General features: G+C 41.8%; 1 protein-coding gene across 2 annotated transcripts in view; it reads left to right on the top strand.

Annotated features, from left to right (window-relative positions):
• The window catches only part of CFI (complement factor I), a 45,015-nt gene extending 28,873 nt beyond the window's left edge, over positions 1-16,142 (top strand). For both annotated transcript variants that reach the window (XM_046656909.1, XM_046656910.1), the window contains exons 11-17: positions 487-510; positions 3,549-3,578; positions 5,416-5,519; positions 5,695-5,801; positions 10,005-10,282; positions 13,969-14,073; positions 15,728-16,142. In XM_046656909.1, coding sequence (XP_046512865.1) covers positions 487-510; positions 3,549-3,578; positions 5,416-5,519; positions 5,695-5,801; positions 10,005-10,282; positions 13,969-14,073; positions 15,728-15,945 — 866 coding nt within the window. In that variant the 3' untranslated portion in view covers positions 15,946-16,142. The remainder of the gene's footprint in view (positions 1-486; positions 511-3,548; positions 3,579-5,415; positions 5,520-5,694; positions 5,802-10,004; positions 10,283-13,968; positions 14,074-15,727) is intronic.
• Positions 16,143-18,693: the final 2,551 nt, after the last annotated feature.

Below are 18,693 nucleotides of genomic sequence, written 5' to 3'. Positions count from 1 at the left end.
AGAGCCAGTGAGAGCAGAGAGGTAAAATGAATACATTAATAGATTCATTGGTCTCTCCTTTGAGTGGACAGATCAGAATCACTAACTCAAGGCATGTTTGGAGTATATCTTGGTTTCATTTATCACTTATAAGCCCACCTTTTATTAACATAAGTTAAAAAGAGTTATAAATTCTGTATAACTGTATAGTAAGTGTGCTTTTGGCTGTGTGTTCAAATTTGTCTAAAATATGAATCTCTTTTTAAAATTCAAGTTAAAATGATTTCCTTGCTGCGGTGAAATTGGTGTGTGTTTAAATGTGAGATGAAACTTTTGTTATGCAGTATTAACAAGTAAAGTAAGATGGCATACTGTGGTTCCCTTTTACCTTTTTGTAAATGTTAGTTTATTATACTATTTCTGAAATATTAATGATTTTTATATATTTTATTCAAGTGAAAAATATCTCTTTGCTATAGTGAGTTTTTTGTTTTGTTTTGTTTTCAGGAGCTGAACGTCCTGAAATGAAACGTAAATATATTTTTATGATATAAAATTTATATTACAGAATTGAAAACAAGAATAAGGTGTTATAGCTTTTATGATATATGTTCAGTATATTGATATATGCTATGCATTTTTCTCAAATAATAGTTAACCTTTGCTGTGGTAAATTTTGGGTTGGTTTTTTTTCCAGACTTTTTACATGTTGCTAAAGGTAAAAATTTTATTCAATTCTTGGGATATTCCAGAATTGAAACAAAGGTACTCCTGTCTTCTTATATTTTGATGTAACTACATTTTCCCACATACTATTATTTATTTTTATTGAAGTAGCATTGGTTTATAAGTGTGTAAATTTCAGGTGTACATCATTATATTTCAGCTTCTGAATAGACTGCATCGTGTTCACCACCAATAGTCTAGTTTCCATCCATCACTCTACAAATGTGCCCCTTTACCCTTTTTGCCCTCCCCCACCTGCTCCCCTCTGGTAACCACCCATCTGTTCTCCATGTGTTTGTTGTTGCTTTGTAACTACCAACTGAGAATGATACGACCATCTGTTACCAAAAACTCAGCTTTAACATTAGTTCAGGCTCAGAGACCCTTTTCACAATGGGATAAACTTATTCTCACACTGCTAACCAAAAATCACCACCCAAAGGGGAGCATTCCCTGGGCATCTCACCTTTGCCAAATACCCTCTTCCTCTTCTTTTACTTTTTCCTCAAAACCAATGCAGCTCCTAAAGAAACTGCCACTAGAGGAAAGATAACACTTTCTCATGAGAGGTATTTTCTTATTTGCGTTTGTACTCCAGATGTCCCCAAATCCTCCAGCTCTTTAGGGCCACTCTTTTCTTTATTATTCATATAAAATAACTACCAGAAGTCCATGGTCCTCCTCAGGATTTCTTAGGATTCCTGGGGAACTTTTATATGCACAAGATCAGCCTTTTCGAAATGCCTAACCTCAGTTCTTTCCTTGTATTCCCTGGCTCTTGTCATTTTGCCCTCCACGGCTGCTGTTCTTTTTGTCCCCATCTTTCTTCCTTTTCTCCTTCCCTCCCTCTTTCCCTGCCTTCCTCGTTGGTTTCAGACCTCAGGTGCAAATAGACAAGTTAATGAAACTTCTCAGCTCATTGCACAGGAGCGTCGTTGGTCCAGACAAGGCCCCTCTCTTGTTTTATTTATGCTCCTTCATCCCTGTACCTTACCTCCATTCCCCATAGGCAACCATTTTAATGTGATTTAACATGCATACAAACTCTCATCCAGTGTAATTGTTATCTTGTGAGCATACATTTTTAATTCACATTATATTGTGTTGTAAATCTCAAATTTCCCTTTTCTTTTCACAATGCGTTATGTTTTAAAGACCTGTCCATGTTGCTATGTGTCCATTTAATCCATTGCTCCTGACTGCTGCCTAAAACACTCTGTGGTGTTCACCTTTCACAGTTCACTCTCTACTTTCTCAGTAATGGACTATCACAATCACACTGCCATGAACATCGTTTCCTTAAAGATGTGTGGGGAGGATTTCTCTGAGACATCTAGCTGGGCAAGGAATTGTTGGCTCTTGGGTTATCCATCTACTTAATTTGACTGACTAGTGCCTGCATGTTCTTTGGCAGAGCTGTTCCAGTCCTCGACTCCACCAGCGATGCCTGAGGGTTCTTCACCCCCACTAACATTTAGTGTTATCCAGCGTTCTGATTTTGCTGGTCTCATACTGTCAAGTGATATGGTATTGTTTGCTAATTTGAATTTTTCTAATAACCAATGATTTTGAGTTTCTCTTCATATGCATATTAGTTTTTTGAGTTTCCTCTTCCTTTTTTTTCCTCTACTTTCCCCAGTTCACATCATTTGCCTCATTTCATACAGGATTCTTGTTGATTTGCCTTCTAGGTATTAATGTCTTTTTAGTTTTAGACATTGCAAACACCATCTTCCACTCTGTCACCTGTCTATTAACTTTATCCATAGTAAGCTTTGTTGAATATAAATCCTTAATCTTTATATAATCAGTCATTGATTGTTTTTCTTACGGTTTGTGTTTTGGAACTCGTGCTGCTCTTCTAACCTCCAGTACACCTTAGCTACAGTGGACTTTCCCCATCTTCCTTTGTGGAGCATTTAATATGAATGTTTGCGTCTTCTCTCTGATTCATGAGGGTGCTTTTGTGAAAGCTCTGAGCACAGCCTCTCTCTGTCCCAGAAAATAACCTAGGTCTGTGGCATGACAGCTACATGCAGGCCTCTCCCAAAAGAACTTGGGAAATCCAGGGACGAGACACAGGAGTGCTGCAGCAAAGTAACATTGCCCTTCTGGGCTGCAGCCTCACCCAAGACAGAGTAGCATGTTGGCAAGACTCCACCTTTGAATCCCCAGATCAAAGAAATCATGATCCTGTCCATGACTGACATGTTCTAGGATAGCAGAACGAAGATGGAATCATCCCATATAACTTCACGCAAAAGTCTTAAGGAAAAAGGAAGAAAAATTTTTTTTTGTTTTTGTTTTTGTGCTTTTGACTTCTGCATCCTAGATGCCTAATACTAACCAAGCCTAATCCTGAAACCAATGAGATATCTTTGTTTGCACGACCTCTGTAAGAGGTGCCTTATTATGTGCAAAATGAGAGGAGCCTTTTTAATGGTGGCTCAGGGCGCCTTTGGTCAGTGTTGGTGACTGTTCCCTCCCTTATGTAAAGACCTTGTGAATGCAGAGTTGAAAGAGGAGCTTTCCTTCTCTGACCTGGGCATTTTGCCTTCTCTAAATGCAGAAAACTGCAGCCCCAGGAGTCTCACCATTGGCTTATACCAACAGACACTGCTAGTTTGTGCTGCAAAATTTCTACACAGTTCATCTTGAGCCTTCACAATTACCAAGCTATAGTAAGGAAACAGGACGATGTGCTTTGGGGATTTTGTACTGTCCTTTTTAAAGGGAGAACGAGTTTTAAGACAGAAAATTATTATCAAAGTTTAAACGATTTTAATGATTTAATTTTTACTATAAACACACCTTTAAACATTGGATCTTTTGTTTTATTATAGAAGAAATTTTGACTGCTGACATGGATGCAGGTGAGTCAACATTGTTCGTTTTACTAGTGGTTCACTGGTTTAAGTTTGCATTTTCATGTCGTGCGTGTGTGTGTGTGTACATGTATGTAATATAATTGATTCGAGCAACAATTACCTTTGATATCAATTTTAATAGAAAAAACAACACTATTCTCTTCCTTTCCTTATGACTTCGAAGAAAAACAAGCATTAAATGCTTCTTGAGAACTGCTTTTAAAAGTGGGTTACTGCACATGGCTAACTTTGAAGAAAAACAATACTCTAGGCCTACATAAAGTTTTTCTATTTGTTATGAGCTTTGTCAGGTCAGTTCTGTTGAACACAACTAGATTTCAAGCGTGACTCAGGACATACATTTTGAAATAGAAAAAAAATAGATTTTAACTGAATTAATCTGTTCTTTTGTAATGTTTTAAACCATGATAACAGAAGGTCTGTGAAGATCTGTATCCTGGCTAGTGGTGCACTAAAAGCCAAATTTAATTAAAGTGTTCAGTCCCTGGGAAAACAGTAATTGATAGGTGCTTTTGGGTCAGACTGACTTGCACTAAATCCTGGCTTAGTTATTTATTAGCTATGTCAACTTAGGTGAGTAACTGAAGCTCAGACACAAACTGGACATAAAATAGCTCCTTCTTTTCGGGGGATTTTAAACTGAAGTTCACATAAGACTGCCTTCCAACTGCCGGGCCCCAAAAATTCATTCACATTTTGTAAAATCAGGCAACAAGTGAAAGATTTAGGTCTCAAAGCTACAGATATTTGTAAGAAGGGATTTTCAACAAAGGCCCTTTATTTTCTACTTAAGATGACATAAATTTTCAGATACTACCCAAGCTGGTTCCACAGTCCTCAACAGATGAGGTCTCTCTTCTTTCAAAGGTCCAAGCAGAAATTTAAAACTTACCATCACATCCTTCCCCGAAACCTGTTCTTAGGATGAGTGGGACCCAAAAAAGTCTTCTATCCACATTTGTTCACAGCTTTTCTCCCTTGAGGACCTACCTCCTCCTTATATGTTCAAAGTAATTGACAGTGATAATAATTTTCCTTTCTCATTTGGGGCTAAGAAGCAAGTTTGCAAAAATTTTCATGACATGGTAAAATATAGAGAGAGAGTAAGGAGAGCATCTTTATTTTACTTTCTTCCTTTGTCATGAATTGTCTTGCAAATTCAAGCCTTGCTCTACCACGTTCTCCCAGTGACAAACGTGCCAGGTCTGAATGCTCACAGAGGAAGGAAACATCATCACACGTCAGTGGCTACAAACACACCACCCTCCTGGCCCCCCGATCCTAGATTGTCCGGGGGGTCCCTGGCACATTACCTCTCAGGGTTACTATGATGACTGAATGAGAGAAACTATATCCAAAGTACTTAGCATGGGGCCTGACACATAGAAAGTACTCAATATTAACATCGCTAATGTTAATATTAATATTATTGAAGAGTCCCATATGAACAGCCTCTAGAAAGTTAAAACCATGAAAGTGAGAAGTTAGAGTTCCCCTAAGTGAACCCCCATCCTGAGCTGTCCCGGCAGAAATGCCTGGGTATGTGGCATGCGTCAGGTAAATGTTTAACCCCTCGGCCTGCCTCTTTCTGCCACCAGTCCACCTTTAGGCAGAACTTCAGAGAATCAAGCCAATTTTAATATTAAGCCAGAGTTTTTAAACAAGATGAATGGTACAGTTTAACATCCAAAACAGTTTACTAACGAATCCAAAATAGTTTCTCATTAGCTGTGACTCTGTTTGGGGGGCATAGATAAGAAGTGTCTGCCCACAAGGTAACAGGTTCAAAATCATAACGATACAATCTCTTCCTTTCTTGAAGAAAGAAAATGGATAAAGTCCTTTTCCCCTAAACTATCCTGTGGAGTTAAAAACAGCTTGCCCGTTCGAAGAAAACGAGTCGTGGGAGGACAGGAGGCGCACGTGGTAAACCTGCAGGAAGAGTCATGACGTCACTTCCGAGGAGCAGCCCAAGTTTGGGAAAAAAGGGGGGGATATGTAATTATAAGAGACGGGAGTGTTGCGATGGAAATATCTTAGAACCGCCTGTTCGTATCGCTGTGCGGTAGAAGGGCAGTGACTACACAAATGTCTTTTACAGGGAGACTTCCCATGGCAGGTGGCGATTAAGGATGTCACTGAGAGAATCAACTGTGGAGGAATTTATATCGGTGGCTGTTGGATTCTGACTGCTGCACACTGTGTCAGGTAAAGAATGTCTCAAACAGATTTTGGATTTCCTGAAACAATGAAAATGGGTAATACAGATTGTGGCAGCTGGTAAATAAAAACATATCTGAGAAAGTCATGGGCAGGTTCCACTCTATTAACTGCTAAACAGCCTCTGACATTCATGATTGGGACCCCAAAGACCAATCGCCCAGAACCTACTGTGTTGGGTGCAAACCAAATTGTTGATCCAGCTGCCAGGGACAGATCAAACCTGTAGGGACCAAGTGACTTCACTTGGGTCCTTTGCATTATGGGAAAGCAAGTAGGGACTACTTGCATTTTGTAGGGCTAGGACCACACTGTTGGAGAGAGTTTATGTATGAAGAGTTTATACAGAGATAATACTAAGCTGGCATTTTCTCTGATCTCACCTCTACGACGATGTTGTTTAAAGAGCCACAGGCATTCAAAGCTCCAAACACATCATTTTGTCCCACCCATGACCCTTAAATGGATTTGATATGTATTCCATCCAGGCAAGAAAGGAACTGTTCAAAGCTCCGTGCCATCATCTCACATTTGGCTCCAGCACTGGCTGCTGGCTGTGTGATTCTGGATAAACTGCTTACATGGTACATGATGCAGAACTGTGGCCTGGGCCCTGCACTGCACCATCCAGGGGACACCACTCACATGGCATTTTGCTCTTTGGAAGTTCCTCGGGCTGCAGCAAGTCCTGGCTGATGGACCATGAATCACTGAGGGATTAGCCTGCTGAGCTGGTGGAGGAGACTTGTCTGATGAAGACTAAGTCTTGTCGTTGCCTCGTTTGACAGGGTTTTGAGATTCTCAGGTCGGAGAAGTGGGGTAGGCATAGTGTGTCTGGATGCAGCACTGGCATGTGACAAGATGTCTCTTAATTATCTGCAGATGGGAAATACAGTTTTGATGCAGGGCCAGTAAGAGTTATAAGTGGCCGTGTTAATTTGCTGGGGCTGCGATAACAAAATACCACAGAGTGCAGGGCTTAAACAACAGAAATTAATTTTCTCACAGTTCTAGAGACTAGAAGTTCAGGATCGAGGTGCTGGTAGGGTTGGTTTCTCCTTGGTTTCAGACAGCTGTCCTTTTTTTTTTTTTTTGCTGGGAAAGATTCACTTTGAACACTAACATCTGTTGCCAGTATTCCTCTCTCTTTTTCTCTTTTTTTCCTCCCCAAAGCCCCAGTACATAGTTGTATATTCTAGTTGTAAGTCCTTCTAGTTCTTCTATGTGAGCCGCTGCCACAGCATGGCAACTGACACACAGGTGGTATGGTTCCATGCCTGGGAACTGAACCCGAGCCACTGAAGCAGAGCTTGCCCAACTTTAACCACTAGGCCATCACGGCTGGCTCCAGACAGCTGTCCTTTTGCTGTGTCCTCACATGGCCCATTCTCTGCATACATGCATCCCTGATGTGTCTTCCTTATCTTATAAGAAGACCAGTCATAGTGGATTAGAGCTCTACTCTTATGACCTCATTTAAACTTAATCACCTCTTTGAAGGCCCCATCTCCAAATACAACCACATTGGGGGTTAGGGCTTCAACACAGGAATTTTAGGGGAACACAGTTCAATCCATAACAGGGGCTGAAGGGCAATACTCAAAAGGTGTTGATAATGACTCAAGGTCAGCTTGGAGGAGGACAGAGTTCAGGATTCTGGCCTCAGTTCTGACCTTTAGAATGAATGAAACATCATTTATTGAGCACCTCTCACAGACCAGATACTGTGCCCAGCACATTCACATGTGTTATTTTTTAATATTCTCAACAGTCCTAAGAGGTAAATATTATTCTTCCCATTTTGTAGATAAGTAGACTGAGACTGAGAAGTTACATGACTTGGCTAAAGCTACACTACTAGTCAGTAGCAGAGCCAGGATAAAATCAAGTTCAGTTTGACAGTATTTGACAGTAACTTAGATGAAGGCCTGCTTAGCAAGTCTGCAGGTGACCCAATGTTGAGAGGGATAGGAAACATGTTGAATTATTAAATACGTTGAATGACACCCATAAAAATCTCATGGTTTGGAGCAATGAGCCAAATCCAATTTCTTCCTTCTGAATGATCCTCTTCTCATAGCTTCTGTGACACAACACTCTGGTTTTCCATCTACCTCTCTGGCCACACCTTCTCTGCCTTCTTTATAGCTTCCTCCTCCTGTGACTGAGCATTATTACTCAAGAGAAATCCTTGAGTCCTCAGTGTTTAGCCTGGCTTCCTCTTCTCTTCTTATTCTCTCTTTCTAAAGTTATCTGTGCTTTAAATACCACTGCATGCTGACACAATGATATCTCCAGCCTGGACTTCTCCTCCAACCACTGACCCTACAGTCAGTACCTCTTGGCTATATCAAAAGTACATCAAATTCAAAATGTCTAAGACTCAGCTCATGATATGCCCCTTACCCCAAACATGTTCTCTCCCAGTGTTCCCTATCTCAGGAAATGACGACTCCACTCATCTGCTTACACAAGGCAGAAACCTAAGAATCATCGCAGTTCACTTTCCTCAACCCGACCACAGCCCAGTCAATATGCCACCAACTCGAGATGGCATTTTTAATTTCTAATGATTTAATTCTCAAAACTTCTTTCCATCTCCACCATTACCCTGCCTTCACCTCTCCTCTGGATTATACCAACTGGCTTACTTACATTCACCTGCCCAGCCCTGCCCCATCTATCCATTCTCTACTGAGCAGCAGGGTAATTATTTCCAGACCTGGTTTTGACCACTGAAACTTAAAATTCAGTGGCTCTGTACTCTTCTTAGGATGGAAAACAAAACAACATTCTAACACGGCCCAGCAGGCCCCATATGATCTGACCCCTACTTACCCTGCCAATCTCCTCCTGCCCCACAGCTTCGCTTCTTGGTCCCGCTCTGCACTTCTCTCAGCTACTAACGTGCACATTGCCCCCTGCTGCAAAGAGACCTTCCTATCTCATTTCCTACGCCTTTGCATGATCTTTCCTGCCCTGTTTCCCTAGTTAGTGCTACTCTTTAGTCAGATCTCAGCTCAATCTTCACTTCTTCAGAGAAGCTCCCCTGACTCCCTTAAGTCACAGCCCTCTTGATGGGTTCTCGGAACCCCATGTGCTGTTCGTCCCTCTCACTTTTCACAGTAGAATACATATCTTCATCAGAGTGATGATCCACTTAATGCTGCACCTTGCCCTAGACCCCAAGCTCCATGAAGGCACAAGCTATTTCTGATTTTGCTCATTTCTTCATCCCAGCAGCTAGCACCGTGCCTGGTAATACAGGTGCACATTAAGTATTTGTTGAGTAAATTGAATGGATAAAAGGGCTAACCTTTAAGCAATATTCAGGCTGTCTGATCCTGGAAAACAACCAAAACTAAACGTGAAGCACAGCATTTTGGGGACACTAGGTACAATAAAAGCATCCTGACACCTCATCAGGAACTAGGACATCACTGTTTAACCGTAGGGTGATTACCTGAGAAAATGATGGTAGATGCCCGATTTGCTGGAAACTATGAGGTGAAAATTGGTATGAAAATGGAGTGAGGCATGAGACCTGGCTATATTTAGCTCATTCACCATTTCAGTCAGATTTTAAAACAGCTACTATGTTCCACGTACAATACTAGGCTCAGGCATCTATCCACAGATGAATAAGACCCCATCTGTGACTTCAAGTGGCACAGTCTCACAGGAGGAAAGTCTTGGGAACAATTAATACACCACGATGTCAGGATGAAGTCAGTCTGAAAGGTCAGGAAGATGACTGCTGTGGTCTTCACCCTGAGACCCTCCGGGGTCAGCAGAGTCACTAGAGGCGGTGCTCTGACTCCCCGCTTCTCACCTGCTTTTCTGGCTAGATGCTGTCTGGTCTCTGTTTCAACACCTTCACTGCCAGTGCTGTCACTCCAGAGGCGGCCGACTCGTTGCACTTCTGGGCGTCTCTGGTTGTTAGTGAGTTCTGTGTGTCCCTGATATTGAGCAGTTAGATGGATTGTTCCTCTCTTCATTTACCCGTTGACCATAATTCTGCCCTAAGTAAAGTTAACTGCATGCTTCATGACAACAAGGATAAAAAGAAATCTGAGAAAATGAAAAAGTTTCTTTAAAAGGGAGAAGAGAAGGCTGAAGCATCAGAAGTCTTGTGTTTATAGTTGGGTTTTTTCTCAATATATTTTATTTCCTTTCTCCTTTCTGTTATAGAGTCAGTAAAGTTCACCGTTACCAAATATGGACATCATTAGTAGACTGGTTAAGACCTAACTCTGAAATAGGCATTCAATGGGCAAATAGAATTATTATCCATGAAGGCTACAATGGAACCACTTACCAAAATGACATCGCCTTGATTGAATTGAAAAAACGCCCAAACCAAAAAGAATGTGTGCTGCTTAATTCCATCCCCGCCTGTGTGCCCTGGTCTCCGTATCTATTCCGACCTAACGACAAATGCATCATTTCTGGCTGGGGTCGAGAAAAAGGTATAAGTTTTACAATTTATTCATCAGAATCCAGTGCTTGAAAGAGAATGGCAATAGAAATGCATAGGAGCTAATCTAGTGGTCAGAGAGAAACACAGCATCAAATCCAGAAAAGTGAGCATCCAGCCAGGGCTGGCTTGATAGGCTTGGGACCGAAGGGCCCTGTGCTTGGTTTACTTCTCTGCTGTCACCATCGTGAAATTCCTAATAATTTTTGCAGAGGCCCCACCTCACATTTTCATTTTTCACTGGGCTCCACAAATTGTTTAGCTGATCCTGATCCAGACTTTCAGAGGACACCTACACTCTGTGATCCTGAAGCATACATTGAGAGGGAACTATTCACCAAGAAAAACATGGAGTGATGGGGAACCTAGACAGGGACTTTGTAGATTTGTTGGAGAGATGTGGTTGGAAAATAAAAAGGTTTCAAAGGGATAGTACAGGATCTGCTGAGTGAGTGATCCCACAACGCTCTGCGCTCTCTCTCCCCTCCCCGACCCCCCATTCTCCATGCCCCACCCCCACATCCCACAAAGGCAAAGGGAATGTAAAGAATTCATTCCTCAAGCTTCTAAGAAGACTTGAGGTGGACATTCAGATGCATAAGAGGTGTGGATGCTTAGGGACAAATTATTAAAAAGACCTGGTAAATTACAGCTTAGATTAGAATTAAATCAGCGTATGTGTTTCCCCTCATCTTGAAGAGTTAGCCTGGAAATTTAGCTGCTTTTTTTTTTTTTTTTTTTTGAGGAAGATTAGGGTGAGCTAGCATCTGCTGCCAATCCTCCTCTTTTTGCTGAGGAAGGCTGGCCCTGAGCTAACATCCATGCCTGTCTTCCTCTACTTTAGAGGATCTGGGCCAGCGAACCCCAGGCTACCAAAGCGGACGTGTGCAGTTAACCGCTGCACCACTGGGCTGGCCCCAAAATTTAGCTTCTTTTTGACCTCTTAAGCTCTCTTTGTGAATAACTTTACTGCATCGGTCTTATAAACTCGTATTCCAACACATTCTTTATAATTGCTACATTGGAAAGTATAAAATATATGTATAAATTAACCTGGATTTGTGGTATGTTTGAATAACCAAGACTTACAAAATACTAAATTTTATTAGTACTTAATTCATCCGGAAGGCATTATGTCCTTATATTTGTTCCATTTTTCTTAAAAATTTTATTATGTACATTTACAAGTATATACAAAAGCAAAGATAAAAGTATAACAAACCTACTTATTCATCACCCAGTTTCCACAGTTATCAACATTCTACCAATCTTGTTTTATCTCTTTGAATAGGAAATAGGATAATTAGGATAGGATAGGATAGTTAGGAAGGTTTATTTATAAAGGGGTTAATTACAAAGATGCGGGTGGGGGCTTGGGGAACCACAAGGGCTATGCAGGAATCCAGGACTAACAGTACCAGAGCTGGGACCTCTCCTAGATCTGAAGACATAAGGGGAAGGAGACATTACTAGAAGGTGAACGAGCTTCAGATAGAGCAGGCTGCCTTGAGAGGAGCAATGACCTTGGGTCGCTGGTTACAGCCAGCCCCAATTTCACCTCCTCTCTCCTTCCTGCCTTCCCTTCTGCTGGTGTCCTCTGCCGGAAACCAGCTGGAAACCAGAGGCTAAGGGCTTCCAACTGAGGCAGTTCCTCCACTCAGGCTATAAGGGCAGGGAGCAGGGCACTGATGGGTGGATAATGGGTCTGAAGGATGATCAGGAGCTATTCAACATATTCCCAGCCAACACACACTTATTTTTTCCTGGAGTATATTAAATCAAATCTCAGTTATCATGGAATTTCACCCATGACTACTCCAGTATCTTAAGCAGGCAAGGGCTTAAAAAACAAAAACAAAACACACTATCATTCACACACAATAAAATGAAAGTGATTCATAATATTGTATAATAACAAGCTCATGTTTAATATTCCTCAATTATTTACAAAATATTTTTACCATCAGATTATTTCCATTTGGATCCAAAGAAAGTCCACATTGCAAGTCCTGGCTATTTTTCATAAAACTCTTTTAATCCAGAACAGTTACCCCTTCCTTTAGAATTTCCACATCTTGAATTTGGCTGATTGTATCCTCGATGTGGCATTTAACATGTTCTTCTATCTCATGTATTTTCTACTAACTGGTAGACATGTTCTGATGCATTGCTTTATTTATTAATCAGATATGGCTTAACACATTATTGAGCCCTTACTGTGACCGCAAGATAGTAATGCTGAAGTGCTAGGATTTCACAGACCCAGCCAACAAACAAGGGGTGCAGGGGCTACAAGGCTGAAAGACAAAGGCCAGCTCTTAAGGCACTTTCAGTACAGAGGAGCTGTCAGACATGAACGCCACCATCAGACAGCAGCATGTGACGAGTGTCTCAAGGAGGATACAAAAGGCATGGGGGAAGGAGACGTTACCAGAAGGGGCATTTCAGGGGAGGGAGCAATCTCCTGAGTCATTAAAAATTGCTCACACACTACAGGACCTCCCAGTTTTTAAAGGCTTCTCCTGAGTTAGGGGAAGTAATAAATTACTAATTTTTAAAAAGCTCTTATCTGGAAGAAGGTAGCCATCTTAAGACTAATTTGAATTAGCACTTGAAGCAGAAAAAAAGAAATTCTTTCCTGATTTTGCCATACACTATGGTGGATTTTTGTCTCCCTCTGCCTCCCAGAAGACAAGAACGTTAGTTCTACAGGTAATTACCATGTGCTCACCACAGTGCTGGGGGTGTGGGGTGTCCTCTCAGGATAAGCCAGAGGTCTCTGTCCCCTGGTAGTTTACAGAGTCATTGAGGAGCTAAGTCATTTGGCATGAAACGTTTAGTGTAAAGTGAATTACTGAGTTCATGGATTAATTAATTACATAAATATTATTAAGCAACTATTTTGTGCCCCATGAGGCTGGGTGTGGTGCAGCAGTGAAGGAGTCAGAGCCAGCCTCCGCCCTCCCAGGGCAGAAACACTGCTGCACACTGGGAAAGGAGGACAGGGATGGGCAAAGAGACATGGCACCCTGTATTCTTAGCATTTTCCCACCTTCCCTGAACTGTCAATCAGCAACAGGACCTGGCCCTTCTCTGTCCTTGGACCAAAAATGTGCCAGTCCCAAATCGCTAACTTCAATGGAAGGGAAATCCTAAATCCTCTTTAAATCATGTTCAAATCCCTTAGGAGATGCAGTTCCTCACAGACACACAAAAACACACACACGCTGATAACTGCAGGGGTATTTTCTTCATTTTACCTTCTTACATTAAGAAGTTGTTTTAACATTAACACGCACTTTCCTGGAAAGAAGGGACTCTAAGAAGACAGGAGGTATTTCTCTGAGAAGCCCCTGGGCCCTGATTCCTACCCAACTCCCCCAACGGACTCAGCAATCAGAGGGGAAGGTGCGACCCAGCTCTCAGTAAATGAGGATGACGTCAGACCTACGTTCAGTCACGCCCCTTGACTACTTTTAGAAAGACAATTATAGAAACTGGGGACATGAGCAGTGAATGATCAAATATGCTAATTAATTAGCCTCGAAAGTTTATAAATATGTGTTAAAGAATATATAGATTCTTATATATTGCTAATAGTTTACTAAATGATGAGTATTTCTGTAGATTCCTCATTTGTGACTTCTGAATGTCTATTTGTTTTCCCACTTTGTTTAGATCATCAAAAAGTCTACTCACTTAGGTGGGGTGAGGTGCATCTCATCAGCAACTGCTCCAGGTTCTACCCGAATCGCTACTTTGAGAAAGAAATGGAGTGTGCAGGTGAGCACCGAGTGGTTTCTCCCAAAGAGAAATACATACATATATCCTGCCTGTCTATAGACACCTCTCCTCTCCCTGCCAGATCAGCCCCTGCTCTGGGCCCTGGACCTTGCATTTGCCCTCTGGCTGTGGCAGCATCAAACTCTTTCGGTCCTGCCCCTCCGCTCAAGTTCCTTCACTCTTAGACTAAGAGGAAAAGCTTCCTGAAGCTGTTCAACAGCAGGATAGCAAGGTGACAAACAGCGCAGACTTTGGAGCCTGGCTCCCTGGACTTACAGCCCAGTTTTAGCAATTACTACTCATGTGACCTGGAGCAAGTTCCCTCATCTGCAAAACTGGGGATCTTAGTAGATGAGGAAACAGATGAAGAGCAGTTACACATGCCTAAAGTCTTAGAGACAAGTGGTATATCCAGGATCACACCCCAACGTCTTCCAAATAAAACGCCAAATGATCTCGTTTCCAATGCGTCCAGTGGAAGTAAATTCTCCCTCTTCGGAAATCCCATTGCACGTCTATGCTGCCTGCCACTGTCTCTATGTCACAGCAATGCTAGGGCCTGACCTAACCCAACCACAGCAGTTCCTTCTTAGAGTGGTCACCCAAAGGCAGGTACCAGCCAGGGCAGTGCATTTATGATGATTTTTTTTTTTTTTTGGGGTGAGGAGGATTGGCCCTGAGCTAACATCTACTGACAATCTTGCTCTTTTTTTGCTTGAGGAAGACGGTCGCTGAGCTAACATCTGTGCCAGTCTTCCTCTATTTTGTATATGGGACACCACCACAGCCTAGCTTGATGAGCAGTGTGGAGGTCCGTGCCCAGGATTCAAACCTGCAAACCCCAGTCCACCAAAGCTGAGCATGCAAACTTAACCACTATACCATGGGGCCAGTCCCATTAGGGTGCTTTATTGGAGCCACTTATAAATAGTGTATTACAGACAAAGACATCCTATAACTTCTTGGATACAGCAATTTAAAAATCTTAGAAAGTCATCAGAGTGAGAAGAAAGTAAACAGACCATTCCTGTGCCCTCCCATCTTAAAATGGAGCTCAGGATTACAGAGCACAAAACAAGGGAAGAGCACAAAATCTCCCAGGAGGCCATATCACAGAATGAGGACATGCTCTGAGGTCTGGCTGCCTGAGTTCAAGTCCAGGCTCTGCCACTTATTAGCTGTATGACCTTGGACAAGTTAGTCTGCCTCTCTGTGCCTTATTTGTCTCATCTTCAAATAGAGATAATGATGATACTTAACTCACAGGCTTGTGTTAAGGACTGAAACAATGAATGACTAGTAGATATCAAGCAGTCAATAAGCACTAGGAGTTGCTATTATTCTCCCTCTTGGCATCTGATGCTACTTCCAGATGGCAATCTCATCACAGTATATACTTGCATTAAGCAGAGAAGGCAGGGAGAGCACTTGCTAAATGTGGAGAATGAACAGAAGACAAAGTATTCCCCAGCCTGCATCTCTACTGCTCCAGGGGCTGGAGAGCCTGGGAGGGTGAGCTCATGGTGTTTCCTGTCAGGAGAGCGTGAGGGAGCTCAGGTCCTCACATACGCTGGTGGAAGAGCAGGAAGTCAGCATGGCGGCCTTGACAGATGGAAGTAAATGTGTGGTTTTCTTTTCCCTTTGTGTTTCTCAGGTACAGTGGACGGTTCCATCGATGCCTGTAAAGGGGACTCTGGAGGTCCTTTAGTCTGTCAGGATGCCAACAATGTGACTTATGTTTGGGGTGTCGTGAGTTGGGGTGAAAAGTGTGGAAGACCAGACTTTCCAGGCGTTTACACCAAAGTGGCCAATTATTTTGACTGGATTAGCCACCACGTGGGAAGGTCTCTTATTTCTCAGCATAATGTATGAAAACTGTGATCTTTCTCTTCTTTCTGCTCATTTTCTCTCAGGAGTTCTGTTGAAGTTGAAATGATACTGCATAATTAGTACTTCTCTAGGAAAAAAGACAAAGCCAATCTTACTGGATATCTTTAAAGGTCTCTACAGTTTATACCATGTTGGCATTTTGCTGTATAATTCTCAAATAAATATTATCGTCAAGCATACATATTTTATTCATTAGAAAATGTAGCTAAATGATCTCTTCATACAGGAGTGGTGTACTGACTGCTAAAAGGTGTAGCTAGTTGAAGGATACTGGATTCCCAGAAGCCTACATTCAAACCCCAGCTCTACTAATTGCTTGGTTCTGGGCAATTTATTATCTTCTTTGTGTCTCATTTTCTATCGTTAAAGCGGAAACATTTGAGCAAATGAGATTACATTCTTATGAAATCTTTGGCATGGTACCTGTCACAGGAAAATCACTCACCTCACAGCTCTTGTCCTATTTCTCTGCTTCTTGAAGTATTAAAAGTTCTTGAAAAATTCACCTTTCCTTTCTCATTTCACAAGTTGTCCTTGACCCTCTCTCTACTCCCCTCATGGATGCTGCAGCACCACGGTTGACCTCTGCAGTGTGGCCTCACAGCCGCTTCCCCGTCCTCATCCCCCTGCCCCCAGCAGCAGCAGCACAGGCCACCCCGCAGGGCATCAGGCTCTGCCCGGCCGCTGCCTCCCTGGCTGCTGGTCTCACCCTCCTTCCCGCCTCTGCCTTCTGGTCACTTCTCTCACTTGCCACTTTCCCAGGTGATCTCGTCTAGACTCAGCTTTAAATCCCATCCAATTACTCACAAATCCACATTTCCAGTGCTGACCTTTCCTAGAACTCCAGACCAGTGTGTCTCACTCAGCACTTAACATCTCCATCTGCATATCTAATAGCATTTCAAAGAAACATGGCCAACCCACAACTCTTCTTTAAAAAATTTATTTTGTTTATTGCAGTAACATTGGATTATACCATTATATAACTTTCAGATGTACATTGTAATATATTTTGAACTCTGCATGGATTACATCATGTTCACCACCCAAAGACTAATTTCAATCCATCACCACACACGTGTGCCTAATCACTCCTTTTGCACTCCTCCCTCCTCCCTAGTCCCCCTCCCCCACCGCGTAACCACTAATCCAATCTCTGTTGCTATGTGTTTGTCATTGTTTTTATCTTCTGCTTATGAGTGTATTCATACGGTATTTGACTTTGTCCCTCTGACTTACTTCGCTTATCTTAATACCCTCAAGGTCCATCCATGTTGTCACAAATGGCTGGATTTCATAATTTCTTATGGCTGAGTAGTATTCCATTCTGTATGTATACCACATCTTCTTTATCCATTCATCCCTTGATGGGCACCTAGATTGCTTCCAAATCTTGGCTATTGTGTATAATGCTGCAATGAACATAGGGGTGCATGCAACCTCATGCATTTGTGTTTTCAAGTTCCTTGGATAAAGACCCAGCAGTGGGACAGCTGGATCATATGGTAGATCTATTCTTAATTTTCTGAGGAAACTCCATACTGTTTTCCATAGTGGCTGCACCAGTTTGCACTCCCACCAGCAGTGGATGAGGGTTCCCTTCTCTCCAAACCTCTCCAACACTTATTGTTTCCTGTCTTGTTAATTATAGCCATTCTGACTGGAGTGAGGTGATATCTCCTTGTAGTTTTGATTTGCATTTCCCTGATAGTTAATGATGTTGAACATCTTTTCATGTGCCTGTTGGCCATTTGTGTATCTTCTTTGGAGAAATGTCTGTTCAGATCTTTTGCCCATGTTTTAATTGGTTTGTTGGTTTTTTTGTTGTTGAGCTGTATGAGTTCTTTCTATATTTTATGGATATTAACCACTTATCTGATATCTGCTTTGCAAATATCTTCTCCCAATTGTTAGGTTGTCTTTTCGTTTTGTTGATGGTTTCCTTTACTATGCAGAAGCTTTTTAGTTTGATGTAGTCCCATTTGTTTATTTTTTCTATTGTTTCCCTTGCCCGGTCAGACATGGTATTTGAAAAATATGCTGCTAAAACCAAAGTCAAAGAGCGTACTTCCTGTGTTTTCTTCTAGAAGTTTCATGGTTTCAGGTCTTACATTCGCGTCTTTAATCCATTTTGAGTTAATTTTTGTGTGTGGTATAAGATAATGATCTACTTTCATTCTTTTGCAAGTGGATGTCCAGTTTTCCCAACACCATTTATCGAAGAGACTCTCCTTTCTCCATTGTATGTTCTTGGCTCCTTTGTCAAAAATCAGCTGTCCATATATGTGTGGATTTATTTCTGGGCTCTTGATTCTATTCCATTGATCTGTGTGTCTGTTTTTGTACTGGTACCATGCTGTTTTGGTTACTATAGCTTTGTAGTATATTTTGAAATCAGGGAGTGTGATACCTCCAGCTTTGCTCTTTTTCCTCAGGATTCCTTTGGCTAATTCAGGGTCTTTTGTTGTTCCATATAAATTTTAGGATTCTTTGTTCTATTTCTGTGGAAAATGTTGTTGGAACTTTGATAAGGATTGCATTGAATCTATAGATTGCTTTAGGAAGTATGGACAGTTTAACTATATTAATACTTCCAATCCAAGAGCATGAAATACCTTTCCACTTCTGTGTGTCTTCTTCAATTTCTTTTTTTTTTTTGAGGAAGATTAGCCCTGAGCTAACTACTGCCAGTCCTCTTCTTTTTGCTGAGGAAGCCTGGCCCTGAGCTAA

The sequence above is a fragment of the Equus quagga genome, chromosome 3 (assembly GCF_021613505.1).
Source record: "Equus quagga isolate Etosha38 chromosome 3, UCLA_HA_Equagga_1.0, whole genome shotgun sequence".
Taxonomy (NCBI): Eukaryota; Metazoa; Chordata; class Mammalia; order Perissodactyla; family Equidae; genus Equus; species Equus quagga.
Note: the sequence above shows the minus strand (reverse complement) of the source record. Positions and strands in the feature narration are given on the sequence as shown.